This window comes from Aaosphaeria arxii (assembly GCF_010015735.1).
Source record: "Aaosphaeria arxii CBS 175.79 unplaced genomic scaffold BU24scaffold_2, whole genome shotgun sequence".
NCBI lineage: Eukaryota > Fungi > Ascomycota > Dothideomycetes > Pleosporales > Aaosphaeria > Aaosphaeria arxii.
In genome coordinates this window covers 221,887-248,194 of record NW_022983475.1, presented here as the reverse complement: position 1 = coordinate 248,194, position 26,308 = coordinate 221,887, and the positions used below count along the sequence as shown (strand labels likewise).

The window sequence follows — 26,308 nt, the reverse complement described above, 5'->3', positions numbered from 1 at the left end:
GTAGCTAGCTAGGTACGGGACGTACGACACCCAACACGTTGGAGTGACATTCCCCTGACAGCTTGTCATTTCTTTGACAGGTTGACAGCTGGCATCCATGCATGGGATATGTATCCTACGCCGTTTATCACATGTCGTATGCCCCGTATGCTGTATCCTGTGTAGTAGATCACACGTCGTACCCCCATACCTCTACCTCTCCCGTCGTGCGATTGAAAGTGGCGACTATACATGCATGCACGTCGGGTGTTCGAACGCCGTGTTCTATGCTTTGTGCTTCAGCTGGAAGGGGAGGTGGGGATATGTAAGGTACGGACGGGCGCTGTGATATATGTATGGATGCTGTGTATCATTGAAGTCATGTCATGTCGGAAGCACTCGTATGTATGAGTGCATTCGGGAACGGGGCCAGCGGGGAAGGGGGAAGGTAGGGTAGGATGTAGGATGTCAGATGTCAGATGTTGAGGTTGTGGAACAGAGGTTGGGCGCGTGGATGCGAGGGGGATGCATGCACGCGTGGTGCATGTTCGTGGGGGTTGGGTTCGGGATGGGATGCATGTATGTATATACGGTGACTGTTTGCTTGGTGTAAGGGGATGGAGGTCGTGTCGCTGTGCAGAGTGTGAATGCAGTCACTGAACGAATGTGCAAGTCTTGTGTGTAATCTTTTCGATTTCTCTGCAACACCGAAAAGGTGTGTCCAGAACTATCTACTATGATTATCAGATGGTCCAATGATCCACTCTATTTGGTAGATACATTGCATCTTCTCCTACTCTTTCTATCTAACTTGGATACCATCTCATACACTAGTATACCACCTCTTATATTCCCTGGCCGAGGTTGAAGGGCCAAGCTAGGTGACATGCATTTACTGCAAGTTGAATATCATAAAAACGCCTTTTTGTTTCGAAAGTCCCTTGTCTGAGTGATTTCCCAATCCCCGCCCGCCTTGAACAAACAAAAGAGAGAGGCCGTGAGACCAAAAAGAAAACAAACGCAATTAATGCTCCCAGAAATGCCGTTGAAGGACAAATCAACTTTTCTCCCTCATCATCATCTCAGAAAGTGGGTATCTCTATCCCAGGTTCGTAACGTCGTGTTGAAACTCGGTGCCTTCGGACATGAACTGAAAATGACAGACAGCACTCGTGGTATATAAGGATTATTAAACTCTCTAGTAGCGGTAGATGTCGCTCTTGAAAGGGCCCTCGACGGGGAGGCCGAGGTACTCGGCCTGGACCTCAGTAAGCTTGGAGAGCTTGACATTGACGTGGTCGAGGTGGAGGAGAGCGACCTGCTCGTCGAGGATCTTGGGGAGGACGTAGACACCGACGTCGAGCTTGCCGGTCTTGCCGAACTCGATGTACTTGTTGCCGAAAGCCTCGTCCTCGGCCTTGAACAGCATGATCTGGGCAAGGACCTGGTTGGTGAAGGAGCAGGACATGACGAAGGAAGAGTGGCCGGTGGCGCAGCCCAAGTTGACGAGACGGCCCTCGGCGAGGAGGATGATGTAGCGGCCGTTCTTGAGGAGGTAGCGGTCGACCTGGGGCTTGATGCTCTGGACGGACTTGGCATTGGCCTTGAGCCAGGCAACGTCGATTTCGATATCGAAGTGACCGATGTTGCAGACGATGGCGTCGTTGGGCATGGCCTCGAAGTGAGGGCCGGTAAGGATGTCACGGCAGCCGGTGGTGGTGACGAAGATCTGACCCTGGGAGGCGGCCTCCTCCATGGTGGTGACCTGGTAGCCGGAGACGGCGGCCTGGAGAGCGTTGATGGGATCGATCTCAGTGACGATGACGCGGGCACCCATGCTGTGGAGAGCCTGGGCGCAGCCCTTACCGACATCACCGAAACCAGCAACGACGGCGACCTTACCGGCGATCATGACATCGGTGGCACGCTTGATGCCGTCGACGAGGGACTCACGGCAGCCGTAGAGGTTGTCGAACTTGGACTTGGTGACGGAGTCGTTGACGTTGATGGCGGGGACGAGGAGGCCCTTGTTCTTCAACATGCGGTACAAGTGGTGGACACCGGTGGTGGTCTCCTCGGAGACGCCGTAGCAGCCCTTGAGCATCTCGGGGTACTTGGTGTGGACGAGGGAGGTGAGGTCACCGCCGTCGTCGAGGATCAAGTTGAGGCCCTGGCCATCCTTGAAGGCAGTGAGCTGCTGCTCCAAGCACCACTGGTACTCCTCCTCGGTCTCACCCTTCCAGGCGAAGACGGGGACACCGGCGGCGGCAATGGCAGCGGCGGCGTGGTCCTGAGTGGAGAAGATGTTGCAGGAGGTCCAGGTGAGCTCGGCACCGAGGGCCTTGAGGGTCTCGATGAGGACGGCAGTCTGGATGGCTGAGGAAAAGTGTTAGCGGGGTGAGGTTTTCTTTATAGGGGCGGTTTCGACTGGGGATAGAAACTGCAACTGGGACTGGGACTGGGTGCGAGATGTGAAGGGATCAAGACGTACTCATGTGCAAGCAACCGGCGATACGGGCACCCTTCAATGGCTGCTCCTCAGCGTACTTGGTACGGGTGGCCATGAGACCAGGCATCTCATTCTCAGCGAGCTCGATCTCACGACGACCGAAGGCCGCGAGGGAGATGTCGGCGACCTTGAACTTGTGTGCGGGGGCAGACATGATGGGTATGTGTTTTGGGGGGGGGGGGGGGGTATAAAGGATATGGAGGTATAAAGGAAGAGAAAAGGAGGATTGGAGTGAGAGGGAAAAGAAGAAGAAGAAGAAAGGGAAAAGGAAGAGAAGAAGAGAAAGTTCGGCAGTTTATGAAGTCAAAGATTTGCCCCGCCATCACCTTTTTCTGCCTCTCCTGTCCGCCTTAGTGCCTTCCTTTTCCCTGCAAGTGGGCCGTTTCATTGGCTGACAGGGCCCCATCATTTCTTCTCATTCTTCTCTTCTACTACCACTAACTATGTATGTGCTGCTACTATTAACTGCTACTGTCTCAGTTGTATGGGATTATGTGGCTGAACTCCGTATGTCGTCGCCCCAGCAATCACGATCAATGCATACAGACACGGACACGGCTTGAAACAATGGTTGAACGGCTCACTCTTGTCTGTCCTTATCTTCAACCTGTACCCTGGCTGTGCTTAGCTTACTGCGGAGGGGTATCGAGATTCGACAACACAGCGACATCATCTTCCACTTGTTGGAACAATACTATGCTGGACATAACTGTATGGAGGATAGCTTGCAGTGGATGCATTCCACATTAGTACTATTCTTTGTCTATCATATTTGGCATAGCAAGCTTGCTAGATGAGCTACTGGGTAGCACCAGCTCAGGTACAGCCAGACCAAGTATTCTATAATGTGCACAACATCAACCATTATATTTATGCACGTATTAATTGATCAATGAAGAAGAAAGTATGCAATTCTATAATGTGAAGAGATGAAGAACCCGCAAGATCAGGCGGTGCAAACACATAGACACCCCACATGCCACATGCAAGTACTCGTATACACTAAGAGGTGGCACCCTGATGAACCTGCTCTTGCTGTCCCTCGCCGCCTTTTCGCCCGCCCGTTTCAGGGTCCAGTTGCTTTTCCCTCTTTGGCCCACCTGCACCACCACCAACAATGCCTCCCACATCAGCATTATCAACGTCACCGCCCGTCTTCTCCACAACTACCGTCTGAGTATCCACAGTCCCAGTGATGAGCGCCTTCAAGAAATTACCGTAAAGAACCTTCCCCGGCGTCTCCTTCGTCGCAGCCTTGCCGTCCTTCCCTTTCTTTGCATCCTGCCCAATCCACACATTGCCCAGCAGCGCCGATGCAAGTATGCTCAACCCCATGAAAGGCAGTATAGAAACAAACGACCACATAACCGCATGAGCCGCCGCATTCTGCACGGCCTCCCTCGCCTCAGCAGGCAGAGAATCAAAAGCATCCAGCGACGTCGGCGCCCTCGAGTCCACGTGCTGCTGCATCGAGGGCAAGACGCCGCGTAGCCCCTGATCGAACTTATTCGAGAAGACCGCGCCCATCATCGTGATGCCGATGGTCTCTCCAAGCGGCAGCGCAAACGACATGAGCGACTGTACCGACGGGATCCGCGTCGGCCAGATGCCCGCGGCGTGCAGGACGACGGGCATGAAGCGGAGGCCGGTGCCTGCGCCCGAGAGCGCGAGCATCCCGTTCACGAGGGACGCTTGCCGCGTCTCGCACGCCCAGCTCAGGACCGCGATGCCCGTGGCTTCGATCACGGAGCCCGCCATCAGTGCGTAGAAGGTTTGGCGTGGCCAGATGTTGCAAAGGTACATTGCGGAGTAGACGCCTACGCCTAGGCCGGGCGTGTAGTAGAGAAGCTGCACTCCTGCTTTGCTGGACGAGTAGCCTTCTGCTAGTTGCCAGTATATCGAGATGAAGTAGAATGCTGATACTAAGGAGGATCCAGACGCGAAGTTGATGATCATCAGGAGGATGGTGTCCTTCTTCCTGTACAAGTACGATGGGCACATGGGAGACTGCTTGGGGAACAGTCGATTCATTATTCGTCCAGGACTGAGCAGATACTCGTGGAGGTAGAACAGAATCCACAGGAAAGCTCCAACGATTAGGCATGCCAGAACCTGCGGGGACGACCACGCGTATTCCGTCCCACCCCACTGGATGGCGAGGATGACGAGACCGACGCCAAAAATGAAGAGGAAGATCCCGGGCCAGTCGAAGACGAAGAGTCCCGCGATGTATCCTGTCCTTCGAGAATCGCCAGGCTTAGCGGAGACGCGCCCCTTGACGAGCTCTGGGCGCAGGAGGAAGAAGATGAGAGCCATCGACAAGACTGAGATCGGAATCGGGACGACGAAGCAGTAGCGCCAGCTTGCATGGGCGAGATACCCTCCGATGACAGGTCCGATTGCGTAGCTAAGTGATCATTAGTGTATTGCTCGAATACAATCGTGATGTATCCAGTATATACCTGATACCATTGATCAACGAAAAGATAGTATTATTATACGAATTGTCCGCCAAAGAAATATTGTCCGACAAGATGATATGCGTAAGATTCGAAATACCCGCCGCACCAGCGCCCTGAAGCGCTCGACCCAGCAGCAGCATGCTCCACGAAGCAGCCGCACAACAGAGCACGCTGCCGATCAGGATCCAAAACATGTGGAACTGCAGCGCGGTGTGGCGGCCATAGACATCTGCAATCATGCCGGAGGACGGGACGAACGTGGTGTACGTGAGCGTGTAGGCGGCTACGATCCAGTTGAAGCTTCCGCTCAGATGATCTAAGAGCAGTGTTTGTTAATTCACCTCATTCGTATGCAATGTGGACATGTCGAACGTACTGAAATGTGAAGATATCATAGGCACCGCCGGAGCAACGATGGTAGTGTCCACAGCCGCGAGGAAATTCGGCAGGATAAGTCCTAATATGACTTTCCATCGATAGATGGTCGCCCTCCGCCTCTCCCGTTCGATCCGAGCATTCTCCTCTTTGGTGAGGCCTGTCTGCGTGCGAGCCAGCGATGCGCCATCGTCGATGCTGTTGTGACCCTGTGGGCCGGACACCGCTGGAGTGGGTTCTGGCACCAGATGGTGCTCGTTGGTCGTGGTAGGTAATTGTTGCTTTTCGACTTGGTGGTGCTCTGCGTACTTCCTCCGCAGGTACTTGTAGAGCATGTACGCCATTGTAATCCCTCCAAAGAATAGAAAATGTAGTTATGTATAAACAGTGACAATGACAACTCCAACGCTTGCTTATAGAGAAGGGTGTGTGCAATGCAAAGACCTAAGACTTGACTGATCTCATACCCAGACCATACCCAAGCACCTTATATGAAAAACCCAAGGCCACCAAAAAGCTCGAATGTAAAAAGCCATCCCATACCTAATGCGGACAGCTTCGCGTGAGTGGACTCTCACGACGATCCATCCCAGACGATCCTACGATCACACATACAAGTAGGTACGGTACGTTCACGTTGCATAGGGCTCCCGGCTGCGGCTGATACCATCCCAGCCCTAGCAGCCCTAACGCATCACAGACAGCGTTGCGAGGGGCACTGACCGGAAATGGATCAATCATCAAGCTTCGTTCCCCGACGTTTCCACTTTGAGAACGAGTTTTTGTGAACTCAGCCACGCGAGGGAAGAGACATGACATTGATCTGGGGGCGGATGGGAGGGATTCTGGCCAATCGCGAAGCAGGTCGTATTAGGTTTAGCGTCGATGTGGCTGTTGGGAATCTTGGGATAGCATAAGTGGCGTAAGGATAAAACTACTCGTTTTTAGGGGCGAAGGAAGGGATCCTACTGGGAGGAATGGAGGTGTTCTTCTAGTCGTAGGGCTACGACTGGCTAGGTGATATCTTCTTGTTAAATGCCATTGAACGGTAGGAGGAAAGACTGGATGGAGCGGCCCGAGTGATGTCCAATCGTCAGTCTTTTTCCCGGTAACGCCGTTTTGAGCGAGGATAGCTATTCGTTGGAATTAGGGAAAGGAAAGAGAAATGGTCGTTACCTCGTAGGTTACACGGTCTACTGGAATGGCTTAAGTTGAGGACTGTTTTGGGCGGAGTGACTTGTGCCTTTTGGGGCAATTGTATCCTTTTGGCTCTGGACGATTGCTTGTTCTTCTTGAAAGCATGACACGATCTTTCGAGATTTTAGACGATATCATCGCAAGCGAGTTTAGATGCAACTGTTTGCTTTTTTGGGAATTGTTACATGGTTGAGTCGATGTTGCAGAGAGTAGCCCTCGAGAAGCCATCTATACCGCTGGGGCTTGAGAATGATGTCACAGACGGAATAGATGCGCTCGTTGGATGTCGACGATGCATCCATCCCATTTCTCGAGTCAATGAACAAATGCCAGAGATATCTTTATTTATTTTTTACTTTCATGCTCTCATATCATCAGGGATAAAAAAGTCATACGAGTAGAAAATGAGCAGGCAGCCCGCCAAGCTTCCGTAGATGTCTGACGCAACCTCCCTCACTAACTAAAGAAACATCATCCCCCACCAAAGCTTACTCGTACCCGCAGCATAGCTCCACAAGCACTGTTTTACAATCAATCCGCCCACCATGAAACCCGCGATAGCGATCCCAGCTACCGCAGCTCTCGTCTACCGAGCCTGGTCGAGGAAGTCCCTCACGCCCGTCGGAATCCTGACCGCGTTCCTCACAGCCGTCGCGCACGCCGTGCATCCGTGGAGCGTCTTCTTCGCCCTCTTGACCGTCTTCTTTTTGGCTGGTACTGCCGTCACAAAGGTACTTCCTGCCTCTTAAATAACCTCTAGAACACATGATCTAACGATTGCGGGGCATAGGTAAAACACAATGTCAAAGCAACGCTCACGCAGTCCGCGACAGGCGCATCCGGCGGAGAAGGGCCACGGAACCACATTCAAGTCCTCGCAAACTCGCTCATTGCCTCCGTCTTGATCTTACTACACACATGGCAATTACATAAGGAAGGGACGTACTGGAATGAGGACTTGTGCTGGAAGTCTGGCGGCGATGTCATCGTCATCGGTATTGTTGCGTACGTTCGCCCATACTCTTGAGATATACTTCTTTCTTGGTGGAAGCTAACATGAGGGATAGAAACTACGCCGCTGTCGCCGCTGACACTTTCTCATCCGAGCTGGGCATTCTCTCTACCTCGAAGCCGCGCCTGATCACCGCACCGTGGCGCGTTGTCCCGCCAGGAACGAACGGAGGCGTCACGATGGCAGGACTCATCGCCGGATGGGCCGGCGCCTCGCTCATAGCGGGAACATCGGTGCTGCTGCTACCGTTCTGCAAGACTTGGAGCCCGGCCGACAAGGCGATATTCACGTATGCGATCTCCGCTGCTGGGTTCGCGGGCACACTGTTGGATTCGCTGCTCGGTGCGCTGTTCCAGGCCAGCGTCGTGGACGTGCATTCTGGGAAGATTGTTGAGGGTGCGGGCGGCAGGAAGGTCATGATTCATAGCACGATTCCTCACTCGAAGCTCACGTTGGAGGCGGAGAGTGGGAAGTCTTCTGGTGTAGAGACCACAAACGTTCAAGCGACGAGGACACAGAAGGCTGGAGGTTCGGGATCGGATGTTGCGGAGGGATATCATGAGAGCCGCAAGGTAGAGGTCGGACATGATATCCTCGACAACAATGCTGTCAACATAGCTATGGCGGGGATTGTGAGCGTGGGCTCGATGGCTGTAGCAGCTTGGGCGTGGGATGTGCCACTGAGCAGCATCGTCAGCATATAGATTCTGTTGCCATACATTATAATCTATAGATACAAAATAATTACCTAGATCTTCAACTCAATCTTCTAAACTGAGCAAATATATAAATTCCGTCCCCAGGTTCCATTTCTCTTTCCCAATACGGAAACCATGTTGCCAAGGCACTAAGGCGGGCGCGTCACATTCGCCGCCTAGAGCTCCGAACAGCAACAGCTACTCTCTCGTATGTAATCTGATATCTACAACCTCACCTTCTCCCATCAACTCCACAACTCCAACAAAACAATCAACCACCACCTCTCATACTCGTATCCACACGGAACCGTCTCTCTACATACAACGCTCACCAGATCCCAACCTAAATCATCCAAATGGTACGTCCAACCCCAACTCTTCCACCCCGTCAATCAACCACAACCAACTAACAACCTCACCAGGCTCTCCGCTTCGTCCCCCAAAAAGCCCACCCAACCTCCACCACCCTCGAGACCTCCGCCCCCTCAGCACCAGGCGTCCACGACGCCCTCCGCTCCCGCCTCTCCCTAACCTCACCCGCCCCCTCAAACACCACAACCTCATCCTCCCCCGCACAGCTCCAATCCACCCACCCCCTCGAAGCCCGCCTCGCAAACTGGCGCGCCACGCAAGACGCCCTAAAAATGACGATGCTGCGCCGCCAATTCGGCATCGCGGAGCCCGTGCGCCGGGGCATGGAGCTCAAGATCGCGCGGGAGGGCGAGTGGAGGCCCGCTGCGTTGGGCGGTGCGGCTGGTGTGCACAGGGATATCCTCGAGGGGAGGGACGCCGAGATCGGGTGGGAGGACGTCTTTACGGGCCAGGAGATGAGGCAGGTTCCGGACTTTCATACCGAGATGGAGGGACGGTTGAGGATGAATTGGTAGATGTTTGTGGGTTGAAAGGAACTCATCGGCTGTTAGGGAATGGGTTTCGATGACGATGGAATGAAGGGGACGATGTCATATGGGCATTAGCACATCATGCATACATACTTACTCGCCCGCTCACTTCCATGTTCAAAAACGCCGAGATATTGAACGGGAATATGGACGTCAGAGCTGCGAGACGAACATCACTTGATAGACGAATCAAACCAAATCACACACCAACACATCTTCACCATTCATATGTGACCCAATCTTTTTTAAGATTCTGAATTTTTCTATTTACCATTGATTGTGATTTACCGTTCATTCATTCATTCATTGCTCAACCAACCCCTTCCATCATGCCCATGCCGATGCCCCATCACCATCACAAGCCCCCTCCAGACAACCCGCCACATCCACCCAAAATAAGGCAGGAAAAAAGCTCCATGTCCGAAGGAAAAGCCATTAGTAACAGGTCGGTCGGTCGGGCAAGGAACTCGAGTGGTGGAAAAGAAAGTATACTGGTGGTAGAAACTGAGCTAGCCAGCCAGCACGCTGGTCCTGGTGGCCTGGGCTTTCGGAACAGACGTCCGTTAATGTCGTCGTTTGGATATCATGTGCTTATACAAAGGAAATCTAAGAAAATCGTTTCGTTTCGCAAAACTGGCAACTGGCGCTGGCGTACGTATGTATGTTGGTTGGCTAGCTACGAGTGCAGTGAGTGAGCTTTGCGTGCGTGCGTGCGTGCGTGCATGCGAGGCGTATGGGAAGCCTGTGTGGACTCAGTAGACGAGGTTGTACCAACAGATCTCGCCGGTCTGGCAGTCCTTGCGGTAGTAGCACACCTTGCGAGGGATGCGGAGGTTGTCCATGCCGACGGAGATGGCGTTGAGCTGCCTGACGGTGGAGGCGACGCTGACGGCGTTGAAGTGGTCGACGGAGGAACCGACGTCTGCGTTGTTGCCGCGCTTCCACTCGAACATGACGTGCGAGCCGTCGATGTTGAGCTGCGCGCGTTCGCTGAACTTGACGTGCAGGGACAGTGCGTCGGTGACGTCCTTGAACCATTCGAGATCGTACTTTGCGGCGATGAGGCGGGCGTAGGGGACCGAGACGGTGACCTCGCGGTTGCAGGAGACGCGGTGCTGGGGGGCGCCTGGCACGAATGTCGGCGGGATGGGGGTGCGGGCGGAGGATAGCTGGAGGAGGACGATGAAGATGTTGACGAGGTGGAGGCCTCCGACGACGAAGAGAGGGTGGGCTTGGATGGACCTGAAGCCCGCGGTGGACCAGTCGACGTTGACGTTGCGGGGGTTGTCGCCGAAGTGCTTGATCACGGCAGTGAGATCGCGGAGAGTGGTCCTGGCGATCTTGGTGGTTTGGTATTCGCCGGTGGTATGACCTCCATACGAGAAGGAGGAGTTCGCATCTCTTGGAACGCCTCTGATGAGTGGAACGCCGAAAATCATCTTCTTGATGAAGCCCAGGCGGCCGACGTGCTTGAGATAGGACAAGTAGATGGCAGTGTCCTGGCTGCAGATGAAGGTGTTGACATCGTAGAACGCCGCCATGCTCGCCTTGCGGTCCATCTTGGAGGTGTAGAAGAGGGCGAAGAAGTTGTTGTCGAAGGCGCACTCGTTGTCATCATCGTGGAATTTGATAGCATTGACCCTGCTGTGGCTGCATAGCTTGGGCCTGATGCCGGATGGCTGCTTGAGGGCGTGGCCGTAGATCTGGTCTTTCAACTCCTGAGGAAGTCCCCTGTTGCCCAGATACTCATGGAACGATCTGACCGGGGGGAGGTTCAATTCGATGGGCATGGTCTGCTGCGCGGGATTTCCTTGCTGGGCTCCTGCATCCTCGTGGCCATTGTCGTGCTTTGCCTCAGCCTCATCAAGGATGTTGGTGTCATTCTCGAAGCCTTCGGTGTGGTCGATCTGAGCGCCATCCTCTTGGTCTTCGCCGTACATGTAGATTCCATCGTCGATGCCTTCAATCTCATATTCTTCCTCACTGAAGAAGTCGCCCTCGTCCACGTCGGAGAAGTCGGCCTCGCCCAAAGGCTCGACCTCAGAGGCAGCGAGACCGCTGTTGTCCCAGCCGTTGCGGAAATGGCGAACAAGATAGGCGTGGTGATTGTCCAGGCTGTCCGCGGGAGCCTCTTCTTCGAGCTCCAAGGCCTCTTCATCATAGTTGGGCTGCACAGCTTCTTCATGGGAGCCGAGTTGCAAAGCCTGTACCTGGGAATCGAGTTCCAAAGCCTCCTGGAAGCTCATAATGCCACCTTCACCGTCAGAAATCTGCTTTTCATTAGTCTCAGTCAATTCAATCTTCAACGTGATAACGCCGTCGCTGCGCTGTCTCTTTTCAGTGGTTGGCCGCGGTGGAAGAGGCTTTCCCTCTGCAATGGCTTGTCTCTCTGCAATGGTTGGTCTCTCTTGCATACGACGAATTGCGTCGCGCTCGCACGCCTCGTAGAGGTCGGATTGATTGAGTCCAGTCCAATTGGGTTGGGAGGGGTGGCTGGCGAACCCGTTGCCGGTATAGGGCGGAAAATATCCAGGAACCTGCTCGCCCTGATAGCTCTCGTCAACCTCAGAGGGACGGGCGCGCCGGGAAGGGTGTGCTGTGGTTGAGTCAGTAGACTGATACGGCACTCTGGAGAGTGTTCAGCGGTGCTGTGAGCCCAAAATCCGCCGTGCTCTAGCAACCCTAAGGAAGACGAGCAGACATGAGGATATTGAGACCGGGGATTGGAAAACTTACCGACGTAGTTGGTCCACATCTTGCCTTGACCTGGTCGATGGAGATAGGCGATCTTTGGTGGGCGTACTTGTCCTACGTGCTCGTCTTTTTAGACGGCGGCTATCGTTCACCGACGAACGAAGGCGGATGCGAGTTTCTTTGCAACGTGAAGGTGCGAATGGCTTTTGCAGCTGTGCTGGCAATGAAGGCGATGTAGGCGTCTAATCGTCTAGTGGTGGAAAAGGACTCTACTCGTGTAGGTCTCTGCGATGGTGTACCTGTATGACCGTCAACTTTGTTCTCTATGTTGACACGAAGTGTACAACAAAAGAGGGATCGCGGAAGAGGTGAGGGAAGAAAAGGAGAGGAAGGAGGGGCAAGGTGATAGATTTATAGCTCTAGGTGGAGATGGACCGTGCCACCGGGGAGCGAGTGAGCAAGTAAGTGAGCGGCTGGGAAGAGACGATTGAGGATGGTGAATCGTTCACGTTCACCGAGCAGTGAGGTGAAGGTGGCGGGAGATTAGTTGGAAATTTACTTACCATGAGGGGCGAGAGGCCAAAGAGAGTGAGCGAAGTGAAAGAGTCCTTTCATTGAGTCTCCTCTCAAGTCTCACGATGGTGAGAGCAGACTCATGTGCCATGACTGCGCTGTGAGTGAGAGCAGCAGCAGTCCTATATGGAGATGGGCGGGTGTGTCTTGAGTCGGTTTGAGTGAAAGTGAGACGCATCGTTTTGAAGTGATCGCTTTTTCGTCCAGGCGTTGAGAATAGCTCCGTGTCTTGCTTGCGTCTCGCTGCAGGACGGCATGACACAAAGTCATGATAGGCTGATCCGTATATCCACACTTGACAACATGTGTCTCCGAGGGAAACATTTCCAACTCTTCCAGAATATCGTAGCTCCAAGTCCCGCGGAAAGGCCGTACATTGACCAGATATGAAGGGTTCCATAACGTATCTCGAAGTGACCGACTGTGATTAACTCCCAAAAACCAATCTTACCTGTTTCAAAAAGACATATTGCAGATGGACTTCCAAACCAAAATGACTCTGGGCGGCAAACCCCAGAGCAGCTTTGTAAAACAATGAAATTTGCACTTACCATTGAATCTCTTCTACAGAGACGATACACCTCCTCCATCTCCTCGATATCCTTGGGATCCATGGTTCTGCGGCGACTTGTGTTGTCGAAGTGTATTGAGATACCGCTCTCTCTGCAGGATCTGATATCGGAGAAGGAAGTTGAGTCCTCCTCAAGGTTTCTGGGAGTGTAAAGAGAAGAGTAAAGAGTGAGACCTTGCAGGAGAGAAGTTTGTTGAAAACGATTGGACTCGTGCTGCTTCGTGTGGGATCGGGTGGGTGGCAAAGAGTAAGTGAAGGCGGCGGGCACGTATGGGAGTGGGTTCGGACGCCGCAGGCTTCAGACGCGTAGCAACAACAACAACAACAAACCTTGTGTGGGTGATTCTGTGAGCTATGGAACCTAGGACGGTCTGATTTTCGCCTTGCCGTGCCAACGAGCCACATAAAGATGTTGTAAACAGTCAGGTGAAGGCAAGGGAAAAGTTGATTCAAAGTATCAGTATATTTACATTGCAGCTTTCGTTGCTTCTCATGCATGATTTTACAAATTTACAAACCGCGACGGAGTTTTCGTGACAGTTTTACCACCGTCTCTCCTCGTCGAAGCTCTTGCCCTGTCGCTCCTGTTCGATTCGCTGATCGAATTCTCGTTGGGCCTTCTCCTGTGCGTATCGCCTCTCATCGTCAGTCTCGGCAAAGGTAAAGCTGCCTCCTAGCGAGGAACCTTCCCGCTGCTCTCTGCGGGTAGGCTCCGGCCGCTTCGGGCGCGGTTCTGCTGCTGGTCCCGCACCCCGACGCAAGCGATCCCATGCCGACTCGCCGGGTCTTGACTGGTCCTGAACCTCGTCTTGGAAGAGCCCACCAGTGGGAGAGGCATCGTCATCGTCATGATCGCGGCGGTTGCGCTGTCTGCTCCAGCTATTGGTTGGTTGGGGACGTGCTGCTTGTTGATTTGAGGTGGTAGCTTGTGATGTTGATGAAGAAGAGAAGCCCGAGTCGCTGTAATGATCCGAACCACTCGTAGTGCCCCAAGCATCGTCACCGGAGGTGGGAGACATGTCATCTCCGTATTGGGAATTGGTATTAGATTCTACTTTGCGCGCCGGTGCGGACGCACCAGCATTCCGTCGTATCCTCTCCTCCCACTCTGCTTTCCTATGGCTCGCGAAATCTCGGTCCTTTTGGTGATCGATAGATAGCGCCGCCTTGAGATCGGTAGAGAACTGAGCGAGGGCAGGGTCGGCAGCAGTGGCCTGGGCAGCCAGTGGTTGGGCGAGGACGACTCCAAGTAACTTTCCAATCTGTCCAGCTACAAAGGCGAACGCTGCAAAGCGCCACGCCTGTCGCGCATATTGGGCATTAGGTCCTCGGATGAAGAGAAATTTGTTCGGGTCGATGGATTCGGGTTTCGGTTTGTAGAAAGGATATCTGAAGTCGGCCATGGTGGTGTACCATCTGTAGCTCCCGGCGGCGACACCCGCAACAGCGAAATAGGATTTGTTCTTCTCCAGTTGATATAGGTGGAAAGCTAGGGCCTGTGCCTCCGGTTGCGTCAAGGATCGGTGGACCTTTTGCTCCGCGAACTTGATGGTCTGCTCTGTTTTGATGCGAACGACGGTCTCGGAGGAGCCGACAAGAGGAGCTATGAGTGGGATGGGTCGTGGAAGCTGGGAGGAGTCGAAGCGGCGGCCAGATGGAGAAGCATACTGAGAGTAGCTGTCGTCCGAGTTATCTTGGGGCGGGTCGCCAATGTCTTGAAGAACCATTTGGGGCGTCGATGAGGCTGTTGTTCAAGCGCAATTGAGGTTTAGAAGGAGAAGAAAAAGTAGACAAGTAAGTTTTCCGATAGACAGGGTAGAATAACACGCTATGAGGTGGAACGGTGAGAATTGGGGTGGTGCACCAGGCAGAAGTAGCTATTCGTATGTATGGTATGACATTGGAATTGAGGATGGATGTAGTTCGAGATATGACGGCATGCAAAGTGGCACGAGTAACTAGGTGGAACAAGCCGGGGAGCTGCTATTGGCCAGTTCAGTTTCCTGATGACTAACGGCAGAGCTCGACCCAGCTACCTAGCAAGACTACCTAATTAGTACTAGACTACACGACATGACTGTCGTGTGTACCTGCGAAGAAGACATTGAGTTATTTCCATCACTGCAAAAGAAGACGCACACGGGAAAAAGAATGGAAAGAAACACAAGGGAGAACAGTGATGAGATGAGTTAGCGAAATGATACTAGGCATTCACATGAACTGTGGTTGGGGTTTTAATTACATGTTCTGTACGGAGTAGTTACCTGGGTACTTCCAGTGGTTCCCTGGATTCTAGCCCTTGGACTTCCAATTCCACATCCAAGAACGGCACCCCGATGAGTCCACCAATCACATGTAAGCAAATTGCCGAGTAACCTTTGATTGTTGACTTTGAAAGAGAAAGCTGGAATCTCTCTACTGGAAAAGTAATTTCAAGCGCAGACACCAATTGTAGGGGAAAGTAATATGAAGTCAGTACTCCGTAGCAGTGGCAGTATTTGTCATGGTATATTTAGATACCTAACACATTACAGAAACAAAGTCGGGGAGGACGGAAGAGAGGAGCGGAGAGAGGCCAACCAAAGGGAGTCGTGGCCGACGACAATCCCGATGGTGCGCCACATGCCCCTGTTGTTCGCATATACCTAGCGTACGGATACAAACAGGTCTTTGCTCGTTCGTTTGGTGGCTTGTTGGGTTACTGATGTGTGTACCTATTTGTTTGCTGTTGGCTGGCTGGACTGGATAGGAGAGAGTTATGTCATGGAAGATGTACTCCGTGTGTACTCCGTACGTATCTATGTAAAGATAATGTGGAGACAAGAGGCGCGGCAGCGATCGATGAGTTCGTGCCGGGTTTTGCGGAGAAGCTGGAGATGTATGGAGTGTCTCTGCCACTACTGCCAGCGCCACACTCGAACAAGAATAAGATCAATCCTGATAATCAGATTCAATCTCTTCAACTAGGTATTGATAGGTCTGAATTAATAATCAGTTACGTATTCACATACTAATGGACACTACCATCTCATCGTTTGCGTGCATTATTTGATTGTATCTGGTCGGTTGTGACAGCAAACTACTTGTATTGCTGGGCCGGGTAGACGGTGGGCTGGACTCTCCTATGCCCCGTGCACAGCCTGTTGCGCCGAAACCGACTAGGGCCCCCCTCCCCCAAAGGAAAGCAAAGCAGGTCAGGTCAGGTTCAGGTTCAGGTCGAGTTGGAGATTCAGCAAAGCTTTTACAAATTAGTAGGTGCAGTAGTTGGATCTGTTACCGAGCTAAGATATATAATTACGGAGTACTATTCGGAGGAATTGATTTAGAATAGAGGGAGCCGACCGGAAGAGTCGCTTTCAGTTGTGCTTTCAGTTAACTACAACTAAACTACGAGACAAGCAAGTACTTTCACACTTTGTAACCTCGGGCTAAGATTGATCTAGTTAGTGGATATATGGCCTAGTCCTAATATAGTATAGTTACCCACCCACTCTCCTTCCTGCCTCTCTCTCTCTACCTTCCCTACCTCATTCTCATTCTCATCCCATCCTCATCCTCCATCCTCTCTTTCTCGCTCTCTATACTCGACCTCATCCGCTATCACACCCCGTATCCACTGACTACACATATATACCTCCCATCGCTCTCTTGCGCCAATTCCATCCTTTCCTCTGTCTTTGGCACGCCATACCTACCCGGATTGCTGTTGCCCCATCCTCAACTTCACCACCACTCTCGTTGGTAAACAGGGCCAACCCTCCGATAATAACAATATATCAATCGTAATAATGGCTACTACCTCCACTGAACAACCACCCACGGCCGCACCTGCTTCCGCACCCGCGACTGCGCCCGCTGCTTCACAGACTGCAACAACCCAGCAGACAGACTCGCGACCCGACACCGGTCACGACGCATCAACTTCACCTCCCGTCGAACTGAGCACACTACCCACTGCCGCCGCGGAGCCAGCTTCCAACGACACCCCCACCACTGCTTCAAAACCAGAGCCAGCATCGCAGACACAAGAACCAAAACCATCACAACCTGCTCCGGCGGCCGCCGACCCAGTCGAGCCCGTCCAGCCCGTTGTGACCTCCGCTTCCGAAAAACCCGCTCCTCCTAATGAATTGACCCGCGCCGAAACTGAAGCGATAGGCCCTTCAACAGACACTCCTGCGGCCAAACCAGACACTTCGAATGGCCCCGTTGTCGTCATCACACTGCTCCTCACTACCGGTGCGCGGCATCCATACAAGATCGACGAGAAGTACCTGAAGAAGCGTAATGTCAATGTTGAGGACATGGACCCATACAATATCAGTGTCTACACTCTCAAGGAGCTGATATGGCGAGATTGGAGGGAAGGTACGTTGCGCAACGACGCAGCCCAACACGGCATCGAGAAGTCACAAGTCTTTTGAACCGTTCATTTCATTCTCGACTGGACTTGATCAGACTTTCACGACATCATTCTACTATGAGCAATGCTGACTACTTGACATAGAGTGGGAACCTCGGCCCACGGCTCCGACTTCCATCCGCCTCATTCACTTTGGACGTATGCTAGACGACAAGTCGCCACTCAAAGGTAAGAACACAATTCTCGAACTCTTGGCGTGGCTTGTCCGCTTGCTGGGCAATGCCCACCAATTGGCTGGCCCGTACCACCTTGATGCAGCTCGTAGTTGTCTCCCGAATCGTTCTATGCTTGGAACAGAAACCTTCCCTTCTGGTGATCCAGCTCCTTCATCCCTTGGCGGGATCACGAATGTTCTGCATTCGATGGCGCAGGGCCTTAACCTCGCGCGGAGATAGCATGTAGCCTGTCCTTGCATTCGACGATTCTCGTCTACCATGACCGGATCGGTCCAAAAAGCGGAGATACGTGGCTGACCTGACTTGCAGAATGCCGATTCCAGACAGAGGCGCCAAACGTCGTTCACATGACTGTCAAGCCTCAAGAACTCATCGACGAGGAAGACGCCAAGACGGGCAAGGACGGTCGCCGAAGAGACGGTGACGATGAATCGCATGCGGGATGTCGATGCGTGATTCTATGATGCGTCTATCATTGTTCTGATGCGGAAATAGCATTCTCGGCGTTTACGTCAAGGTTCTTCTAGCTGGAGCATTTCCTTCACGTCGTCATGGTCGACTTTCACTTGCGATGGGAAAAAGTCGCGGCGGGGCATCAGCTTGATCAACGTTACTGTTCATGGCGCAATATCACCTCTGTTGCGACGTTGCTGCTGGTGGTTTTCATGGGGAGTGCGTTTTGTGGGAGCTGCGCTAGAACCACTCATCTTGATTCTGTTACTTTCTTCTTCCACGGGGACCTTGTGTATAGGAAATCGGTCCCCGCATGCTCATTATCACCCACCCAGGATTGACATAATCTTCCCGGCGTTCATAGACATGTCGACAATGTTGGCCGACGAATCATACTTTCGATGATCTTCTTTCCGCCTCTTCACCTCGTCAGTCACCGTCACAGGTAGGGGGGGAAATGGGAGGAGGAGGAGGAGGAGGAGGAGGAGGAGGAGGAGGAGGAGGCGCGGGCGGAAAGAGCATCTGTACAATTAGTTCCTCTCCCGTTGACCACCGTTCCATATTTGCAGTTCTCACTGTTTTGCTGCTTTCACATGCTCTTTGTTTCTTGTTCATTGCAAGGGGGGGTTTATTTGATTGTTCTTTCTTTTCCTTTCCTGTTCATCCCCGTATTTCCTTTCCCTTTTTTCCTGTGCTCATGTTTTTGCTTGATTCCCCTTTTTCCAGCCTTGACGCCCACGAGAGGGAGGGAGGGAGGTGGACGGACATACGACAACAATGCCGCAGCGGTGATATACGAGGGGATAGGCAGCAGTGGAAGCTCGATTCGACTTTCAATAGCTTGCTGGAACTGGACTCAGGTCGTAGTATTTAGAAGACGTAGTAGTTTTAGTAGTGACGACGATGGACGATGATCCAGAGAAAAGCGTCCATAGCCGTCGCCCGTCACTGTGAATAGAACGGCAAAAAGGATTTAGATCTTTGTTCGATGAGAGAGAACATCTTTTCTTCCCCCGAAACGTGATTATGTAGTGAAGTTGAAGAAACGAAGTGTCATTTGACGGTCATATCCAGACGAGTGTATCGTAGTTATCGTATTGTCCGAAGAACTAACTTGTATGACGATGACCATGAAGAGGAAGGGAAAAAAAAGAAAGTGAGAAAACTCCCCTGCTGCTCACAGTGAATAACGCCATGCAGTTGTAATTTGTTAAAAAAGGGTAATGTAGAAAAAGAAAAGAAAAGAAGTTTCACCACCGTCTCTTTTCGCCCGCCGTGTTCGCCGCTTCGAAAAGTGCGCCTATCTACCCATCCGCCACTCCCTCCCTGTCGCCGCGAGATGGGAACAGGCGGGGAGGCGGGAGGAGGTACAAAACTAATCATACCTCCTCGTCTCGCTGGCCTGGTCCGCCTCCCGCTGCAGCCTGTTCTCGTCCGCGGCGCGCTGGAGCGTCTGCGCGCGCGTCTCCTTCTTCTGCGCCGAGAGCCGCTTCGCGAGGTCCCCTGCCGAGGCCGCGGATTGATGTTTATTTGCTCGTGCCTGTGTGTATTGCGTTTCTTGTTGGAACTTGTTTGCGAAGTTGGGTGGGTGGTTGGGGGAGTCAAGGTGGCAGCCTTGGTTCTTGGGGGGGTGAGGGGAGGGGAAGGAAGGGAAGGGGTATGGGAATTGGATGAAATGGAAAGGTAGGTGAGTTGAGAAGAAGAAGGGAAGAGGAAGAGGTGAGGATTCAAAACCACGCTGTCGTCGTCATGTACTTTGGCTTCGGCGTCGGTTTCAACTTCGGCTTCGTCCTTGATCTCGACACCGACTTCGACCTCGTGGTTCCTTTTCCGCTTCCTTCTTCTTCTTCTCTTTCTCCATCTCCTTCCCTTCCATCATCCCAGTCGTCGAATGACAACGAAGACGAGGATGATAGGGATGTCACTTTACGCACCTCAGCAGCCTTCGCAGCAGCGCTCCTTGCATCGTCTCCTCCTGCGCCCGCCGCCGAGTCTCCTAACGTCCTACCCGGTCCACCTACTTTCGGGTACGACTGTTTCGATTTGGCGCCCGCGGGGAGTGACGCTTTGGCGGGTGTTGATGTGTTGTTGGCGGCGGGTGCAGCGCTGCCGACGACGCGGCCCGGGCCGGCGAAGTTGTCGTCTTTGGACTCTTTGCCGCAGAGGTTGCCCATTGCGATTGGGGGGTTGGGGTGGTGGTTGCGACTGTGGTTGTTGTTGTTGTCCGTGGGTGGAAGGTTAGATGCGGAGGTGAGTGAGGCGTGGGGAGGTGGTTGTTGCTATCGATTAGGCGGGCGGAATGGTCAGTCGATCGATGGAAGGGTTGCGCAATGGGGGTATGTGTAGATGTTATAGAAGACGGGAATGATATTATAGAATGCTATTTCATATGGGGGTGTGTATTATTATGTGAAAGTATGGTGGGTAGGTAAGGTGAGTGTTGTTGTCGTGACGGAGGTGAGGTGGGAGCTCAAGCTTGCCGTCTGTCCCGCGGCAAACGGGTGGCGCCAAGCTGTAGGCGGTCCTTGGGGTATATATGGGATTGATAGCGTGTGGCTTAGAGGGAAGTCGTAACGGTTCATGGAGGAAGACGGTGAGTTTTTGACGTGGCCATTTGATTGCAGAGAGGCATGTTTGGATGTTAACAGTAGTTGTTGCATTGGTATAGCTATAGGGTAGAGTAGGTATGATATAATGGGAGAGGGTATTGGGTGAACCATGGACTTGGCAGAGGCAGTTGGTGGGGATTTCCCGAGTCCCAGGTACAAGTTCGTGTGCAATAAACGACCACACATGCCATTATTTACATCCCTATTCTTATGACATCTAGTATACATACAGTCTCTCTCTTCTTTTCTGTCAACTGATCGATGTATTTCTCCAAGTAATAATTTTACTATGAAAAGAAACCTGGTGAGCGATGTTCGGCCAGGCTGACCAATGGGAGATCGGCCGTTAGAGCTGAGTGTCCACCACCCCAATTCTGAATTTCCTGCCCCCACGTGCCTTTTTCACTCTCTCTTCCTCTCTTTTTCTGCGCAAATCCCAGAAACACCCTCTATCGAACTCTACCCAGTATATCCACATAATTTCTCGTTTGATTATTACATACACACCTCTCGTACTCTCTACACTAGATTTCTGGGTCCACATTAGCTTTTGAACGTTGACTGTGCTGTGATGCAATCCACCCCCATATCCTGGTGAGTGAGTACTGTGCTGGACACCCATCACCACCACCACCTCACCCACCCAAACAACCTCACTTTTCATAATTTTCCCACCCTCCCCCGCTACTCTCTCTCCATTTCTCACCCTCTCAATCTCTCTCAAGCCTCGCCATCTGCGGAAATCATGGCTCACTCTTTTTCAGATCCTTTCTGCGACAACGACAGCACTTTCGGCGAGGACAGCTCCCTCTTTTGTACTGAACCGGGCATGTTCACTTCGACACCATCCCTCGCTGGCACAAAGCGCGACGTCGGAAATGTGACAGAACACTGTCAAACCACTGGCTCGGCCCTTCCCGGTGAGCACCAAGCTGGAGCTGTCGGCCACGTCGACCCTCAAACCCTCTGCTGCACATCCTGCTGCCCGGACCCGTCTCCCCGCGACGCTGCTGACGGTTCGCGGCCCTCGAAACGCAGGAAGGGTTCTGCCACCGAGCCAGTGACCATCAGCTCAGACCAGCAGTTCCCCGACATCTGCTTCGAGCAGTTCTGCCAAGATTGTGGTGAGCTAGACGCTGCCTCTTGTACCTCCCCTTGCCCGGTACCATGCCCGGGCGACGACGGCTGCGATGGTGACGATGCGTGTTGGGATCCAAACTGTGACCAGACTCCGCAGTGTGCGGATGAGTGCGTGGATCCCGAGTGCAAGAAGTTGACCTGCCCCAACGACCCCTGCTTCTGCCAGAAGTGCGGCGTTCAGCCATGCCCCCTGGGTGATGTGAATAGTGAATGTCATCAGGCGCATACTGCTCCTACTGCCACTGGCACCATCTACTGCTTCGACAATGCGCCCTGTCACTTCCAAGAGGGCCGTCACCTCGGTAACATAGGTCTTGATGCTTATGAGGGATATCCGTGCTTCTCCCAGAACCACAGTGCGACGACGGATCTTCGAGATAGGACGGCCCAGCCGTCAAGTCTCAGTACGCCTGTCCTGTCGCCGAGTAACTACACATCACTGGAGAGTGCTTTCAGCTCTCAGTCGTCACCTGCGCCCGGCCAAACATCCGCAGCGCCTCACTGCTTCTTGAACATCCCAGACGACCACTGCCACATCGGCCACTCGTGCTGTCATGGACCGAGTCGAGCCTGTGCAGACTTTTCGACGGCGCCTCAAGAGAATTTCGACATTTGGAAGTTGTCGTTGGGTCATGATAACGCCTTTGGTGGCGCAAACCCGTATAGTAATCTGAATTTCGGATTACATACTAGCCAACCATCGACCATGTCACTTGATCAAGCGCTATCCTCGAATACAACCCCACTCGACCACAGCATGCAGACGCAAATGTTCGACTTCAACAACTCATCTTGGATGCTGCCAGATGCTCAGCAGTTCAATATGCTGCAAAATCCGGTCTCGGGTCATGTGAACAAGCTGGATTACCTCGCCTCGGCGGTGCAAGCCGATGCCATGAACTTGATATCACCCATATCAAGCGCCACGCCTGGATTCAGCTTCCCTACGACGTCTGACATCCCTAGCGACTCGTCTTCAGCCAATGTATGCAAATGGCAACTCGGACCAAACATGATCTGTCACCAGGTCTTCGACACTGCCGAAGCTCTCCACAAACACGTCAAGTCCGCCCATGTGGATCACTGCACGCGCTGCTTCTGTCAATGGCAAGGTTGCGAATCGTCCGAGAAGGACTTCAAGCAGCGCTCCAAGCTCTCCCGCCATCTCCTCGGGCACGCAGGCTACCGACCCTACGCCTGCAGCTTCAAGGGATGCAACAAAACCTTCGCCACGAACCAAGCCAAAGACAACCACGAACGCACGCACACAGGCGACCGACCATACGTGTGCGATCGGTGCGGCTACACGACGACCACGCACACGCAGCTCCAAACCCACATCTCCGCCCTCCATCTCAACCAGAAGCCGCACAAATGCCGCTTCTGCGACTTCACGTGCGCCGACAGCTCGAACCTCAGCAAACACGAGCGCACGCATCAGGTACATTTTCTCTCTTTCCATTCTTCTTCATTCGAATATTGAGTATCCGTACTAACCCCGCCGTCCCGTACAGACTCTCCGACCCTACCGCTGCCCCCACCCAGCCTGCACATTCAAGCCCGACTGCCGGTGGGAGAACCTCAAGCGGCACCTCCGACGCAGCGGCCACTGCCCCGAGCTACTGCAGGAGGGCAGCCAGGAGTACAAGGACTACCGCGAGGGCGTGCGGCGCGAGATCGACGACTGGCACCGGCGGAACGAGGGCGGCACCGGCATCGTCGGGTCGAGGAGGAGGGGCGGGAGCGTCGCTGTGAGCGTGAAGAGCGGGTGATGGAGACGGATGAAGCTTCTTGTGGTTGGCGTTTTTTATATCATCATCAGCGATATGAAGGTACAGGCACGATGAAGATGAATATCACACATGCACGGTAAATGTGTACACGAGAAACATGCATACATACGAACATCAAAAATAAATAAAAGAACATTTAATTACACCCTTGACCTCGAATCCATGAAATACATTTCCACACCGTTCAAACAAGTTTTCGGAAAAGATCTCACTCCCTTTCTTTTCCTCTATCAGATAATTATACTCTATCGAGCTCATGAGAAAGAACTTTTGAACTTTTTCATGGAGATAAGTAGAACACGCAAACCACAAACCCATCCTCGTCTTCTTTCCTCCTGTCCACCAGTCACTATTCTTCCGCGTAATTGTCTTTCAGGCGAAAGGCATAGGCTTGGTTAGTTACAGTTCGTGAGGCTGTGTTCTCGGCTCATAGAAGGAAAGGGCGTGGCGATCTTGCTTTGCTTTGCTGTGCTGTACATACTGGCATATTGTGTGCGATATAATACGTTGACATGGTCGGGAGAATGGAGGATGATACGTAGAGGAGAGGTTAATCACAGCAATCATGCATAAAAATGAAATTCGATAAAAACCGTCATTTAGCCATCGAGAATTCCATTTGTGTTTTTTGTTTTGTGGCTTATGGTTTATGATTTATGTGTACCACAATATCAATGAGAGTTTATAGTCGCAGACTTGAGGTTCAATTAATTATAAAATTAATTGATCAACGTCAACACCCATACCCACTAACATATCCTTGAGCTTTATTGCCAAAGAGAGTGTAGATCTGGTGAAAGTTTAATTTTTGTTTTCCAAATGCTGTTGTTGGGGGTATATGTGATTATGTTGTGTTAACAGAGTGTGTCCAATGTATGTACATCACAATGGCGGAGGCACAGCAGCTGCGAATGCAAATAGCAGGATAAATGCCAAACGAAGTATATGAAGCTGCAAGAGTGTACGCGTGTTTCTCCATCGCATAAACCCCCCTCTCCCGTACGTGGATCTCGGTGGATGGATAAAGATGGTTTGTACGACACGTTCACACATGCTCCACCACCCTATACTCCATACCACGAACGATAACGAACAGTTCAGTTCTATAACCATCCCCTCATTAGATCCTTAACGAGAAGGCTGGATCGGTGCTATTACAAATGCCCACAATTTTTTGTATTCAATTCAAACTCTATTCTTCGCTTCTTCAGTTCCATTATAGTTGCCTCGTCCGGATATACCTCAGGTACGAACGACCCCTCACGGCCTCAAACAGAGATACAACACCCACCGGGGAAGACAGACCACTTCTGGTATCGACAAGGTACCTACCTATGTGTTCGGAGAATTTGCATTTTGGTGGTGGTGTTTGGGACGCTGGGTGTTGGGGATGTGATTGGACGGGCAGGTCGAAGGCATGATGATGCCGGCGCACGTATGCGTGTGCGTGCAGAGGGGAACCAGTTATCTTCTACGGAGCGCCACGGAGAGCTAGAGAGAGAGAGAGATAGTCTGGAACTGTGCGATCGTGCGGGTCTTGGAAGTGTGAATGTGTGGTGCGGAGGTTGATGCTTTCGTGATGGATTGGGCTTATACCTCTACGTGTTGCGCCGTCGCGGAGGTAGTTACGACGAGGAAGATGTGCTGTCGATTTACAAATGCAAAGGTCGCCTTATGGATACGACCGACCGACCGAATGGCCGCTCGACTGTGATCGGCAATCGAATTTGCCAACCCAATACGTACGAGAAAACTAAGATGGACGATGCATGAGCGAGGCTCTGCGATAATCCTGTCTGCTGGACTACCACTACTTCCCTCCTGGGCAAAGTCGCAGAAGAATTCTTTGCTACGCTGCGGGGAAGCGGAAAGCTGATCGCAACTATGTATGTACCTCGTAGGTAGAGTATTCAGATACATACGCGAAGTCCGTCGCGATGGACGATCGCGTGTATGTACCTAGGCATGTATGCATACGTCCCTCAAGCAAGCCAGCTGGCCGGTCGCCTAAACTATTTACAATAATGCCCACCTACCTCTTAGAACCGACCGTCGATCATGAGAAAACCTCCGATTCGATGGGGCGGAGCTCACGGTATGCAGTCACTTTGTTTGCATTGTTGAGTTGTTCAGGAAGAGGTACTTCGTCGTTACTTTCCGTAGTGCTGACTACGTACATACTTTGCACTGTGGGGAGGAGAATTTCACGGGTGGGGTTTGATTCGATAGACTTTCTAGTTGTTTTCTCTGTGATCTGTCTCGTACGGCAGGGCAGACAGCAAGGAGAGAATAGGGAGGCTTGCTGTCGTGGATACCTTGTGTTAGAGAGAGGAGAAGGTACCTCGCAAGGAGCGATCCTTGCGCATGAAGTTGAGGGTGGGGATGTGTGTCGTCGGTCGTCGGAGGATGTAGTCGTCCGTCCCAGGTAGGTGGCTCGTTTCGTTGGTTGAGCTGTGTGTGTATGTAGCGACTCCGTACCTAGGTAGATGCCCATGTCATGGTTGCACAGGAAGAGGGGAGGGTGCAGTTTGTTACGTCCCTTTCCCCGGCTATTCAAAGAGTCAATTCGGAGGCTTCATTTGTACATTTACAGTCACAGGCGCATCGCAAAGATGATTTGAGTTTTGTAGACGAACGTAAGGTGGTGGTACGGAGTACCTGAAGACGACAACTATCGACTAGGTATACCTGGATATTATCACATCTACAGCGCATCACAGCAGCGGCATTATGTGAGGCTCT

At 52.4% G+C, this 26,308-nt stretch overlaps 9 protein-coding genes across 9 annotated transcripts; 4 read left to right on the top strand and 5 right to left on the bottom strand.

Annotated features, from left to right (window-relative positions):
• Positions 1 to 701: 701 nt before the first annotated feature.
• BU24DRAFT_418136 (S-adenosyl-L-homocysteine hydrolase-like protein) lies at positions 702 to 2,544 on the bottom strand (the record flags this gene model as incomplete). Its single annotated transcript, XM_033526910.1, has 2 exons — positions 702 to 2,355; positions 2,471 to 2,544. Coding segments are annotated over 2 exons (1,252 nt in total), but the record flags the coding sequence as incomplete, so codon positions are not given.
• A 946-nt stretch (positions 2,545 to 3,490) lies between these two features.
• Positions 3,491 to 5,669, bottom strand: BU24DRAFT_341839 (MFS general substrate transporter; the record flags this gene model as incomplete). The annotated part of the gene is made up of 3 exons (XM_033523290.1): positions 3,491 to 4,895; positions 4,951 to 5,266; positions 5,327 to 5,669. 3 exons carry the CDS (start codon positions 5,667 to 5,669, stop codon positions 3,491 to 3,493), a joined length of 2,064 nt encoding a protein of 687 aa, XP_033386956.1.
• Positions 5,670 to 7,067: 1,398 nt separating this feature from the next.
• Positions 7,068 to 9,119, top strand: BU24DRAFT_342267 (UMP1-domain-containing protein; the record flags this gene model as incomplete). The annotated part of the gene is made up of 4 exons (XM_033523310.1): positions 7,068 to 7,244; positions 7,313 to 7,527; positions 7,590 to 8,166; positions 8,655 to 9,119. 4 exons carry the CDS (start codon positions 7,068 to 7,070, stop codon positions 9,117 to 9,119), a joined length of 1,434 nt encoding a protein of 477 aa, XP_033386955.1.
• A 286-nt stretch (positions 9,120 to 9,405) lies between these two features.
• On the bottom strand, positions 9,406 to 12,443 carry BU24DRAFT_447275 (uncharacterized protein; the record flags this gene model as incomplete). The annotated part of the gene is made up of 4 exons (XM_033530815.1): positions 9,406 to 11,762; positions 11,871 to 11,942; positions 11,989 to 12,127; positions 12,392 to 12,443. The coding sequence occupies 4 exons, from the start codon at positions 12,441 to 12,443 to the stop codon at positions 9,887 to 9,889; spliced, it is 2,139 nt and encodes a 712-aa protein (XP_033386954.1). The 3' UTR covers positions 9,406 to 9,886.
• A 956-nt stretch (positions 12,444 to 13,399) lies between these two features.
• BU24DRAFT_418132 (uncharacterized protein) lies at positions 13,400 to 14,883 on the bottom strand. The gene has a single exon (XM_033526909.1). It carries the CDS (start codon positions 14,697 to 14,699, stop codon positions 13,515 to 13,517), a length of 1,185 nt encoding a protein of 394 aa, XP_033386953.1. The 5' UTR covers positions 14,700 to 14,883; the 3' UTR covers positions 13,400 to 13,514.
• Positions 14,884 to 16,472: 1,589 nt separating this feature from the next.
• On the top strand, positions 16,473 to 18,497 carry BU24DRAFT_418131 (ubiquitin-like protein). The gene is made up of 3 exons (XM_033526908.1): positions 16,473 to 17,340; positions 17,480 to 17,563; positions 17,881 to 18,497. Exons 1-3 carry the CDS (start codon positions 16,761 to 16,763, stop codon positions 18,033 to 18,035), a joined length of 819 nt encoding a protein of 272 aa, XP_033386952.1. The 5' UTR covers positions 16,473 to 16,760; the 3' UTR covers positions 18,036 to 18,497.
• A 950-nt stretch (positions 18,498 to 19,447) lies between these two features.
• On the bottom strand, positions 19,448 to 20,678 carry BU24DRAFT_418129 (uncharacterized protein). The gene has a single exon (XM_033526907.1). The coding sequence runs from the start codon at positions 20,196 to 20,198 to the stop codon at positions 19,752 to 19,754; it is 447 nt and encodes a 148-aa protein (XP_033386951.1). The 5' UTR covers positions 20,199 to 20,678; the 3' UTR covers positions 19,448 to 19,751.
• A 383-nt stretch (positions 20,679 to 21,061) lies between these two features.
• On the top strand, positions 21,062 to 23,676 carry BU24DRAFT_363839 (uncharacterized protein). The gene is made up of 3 exons (XM_033524222.1): positions 21,062 to 21,227; positions 21,398 to 23,214; positions 23,288 to 23,676. Exons 2-3 carry the CDS (start codon positions 21,463 to 21,465, stop codon positions 23,543 to 23,545), a joined length of 2,010 nt encoding a protein of 669 aa, XP_033386950.1. The 5' UTR covers positions 21,062 to 21,227; positions 21,398 to 21,462; the 3' UTR covers positions 23,546 to 23,676.
• Positions 23,677 to 25,319: 1,643 nt separating this feature from the next.
• On the top strand, positions 25,320 to 26,057 carry BU24DRAFT_100714 (uncharacterized protein). The gene has a single exon (XM_033520688.1). The coding sequence runs from the start codon at positions 25,504 to 25,506 to the stop codon at positions 25,993 to 25,995; it is 492 nt and encodes a 163-aa protein (XP_033386949.1). The 5' UTR covers positions 25,320 to 25,503; the 3' UTR covers positions 25,996 to 26,057.
• The last annotated feature ends 251 nt before the right edge of the window (positions 26,058 to 26,308 follow it).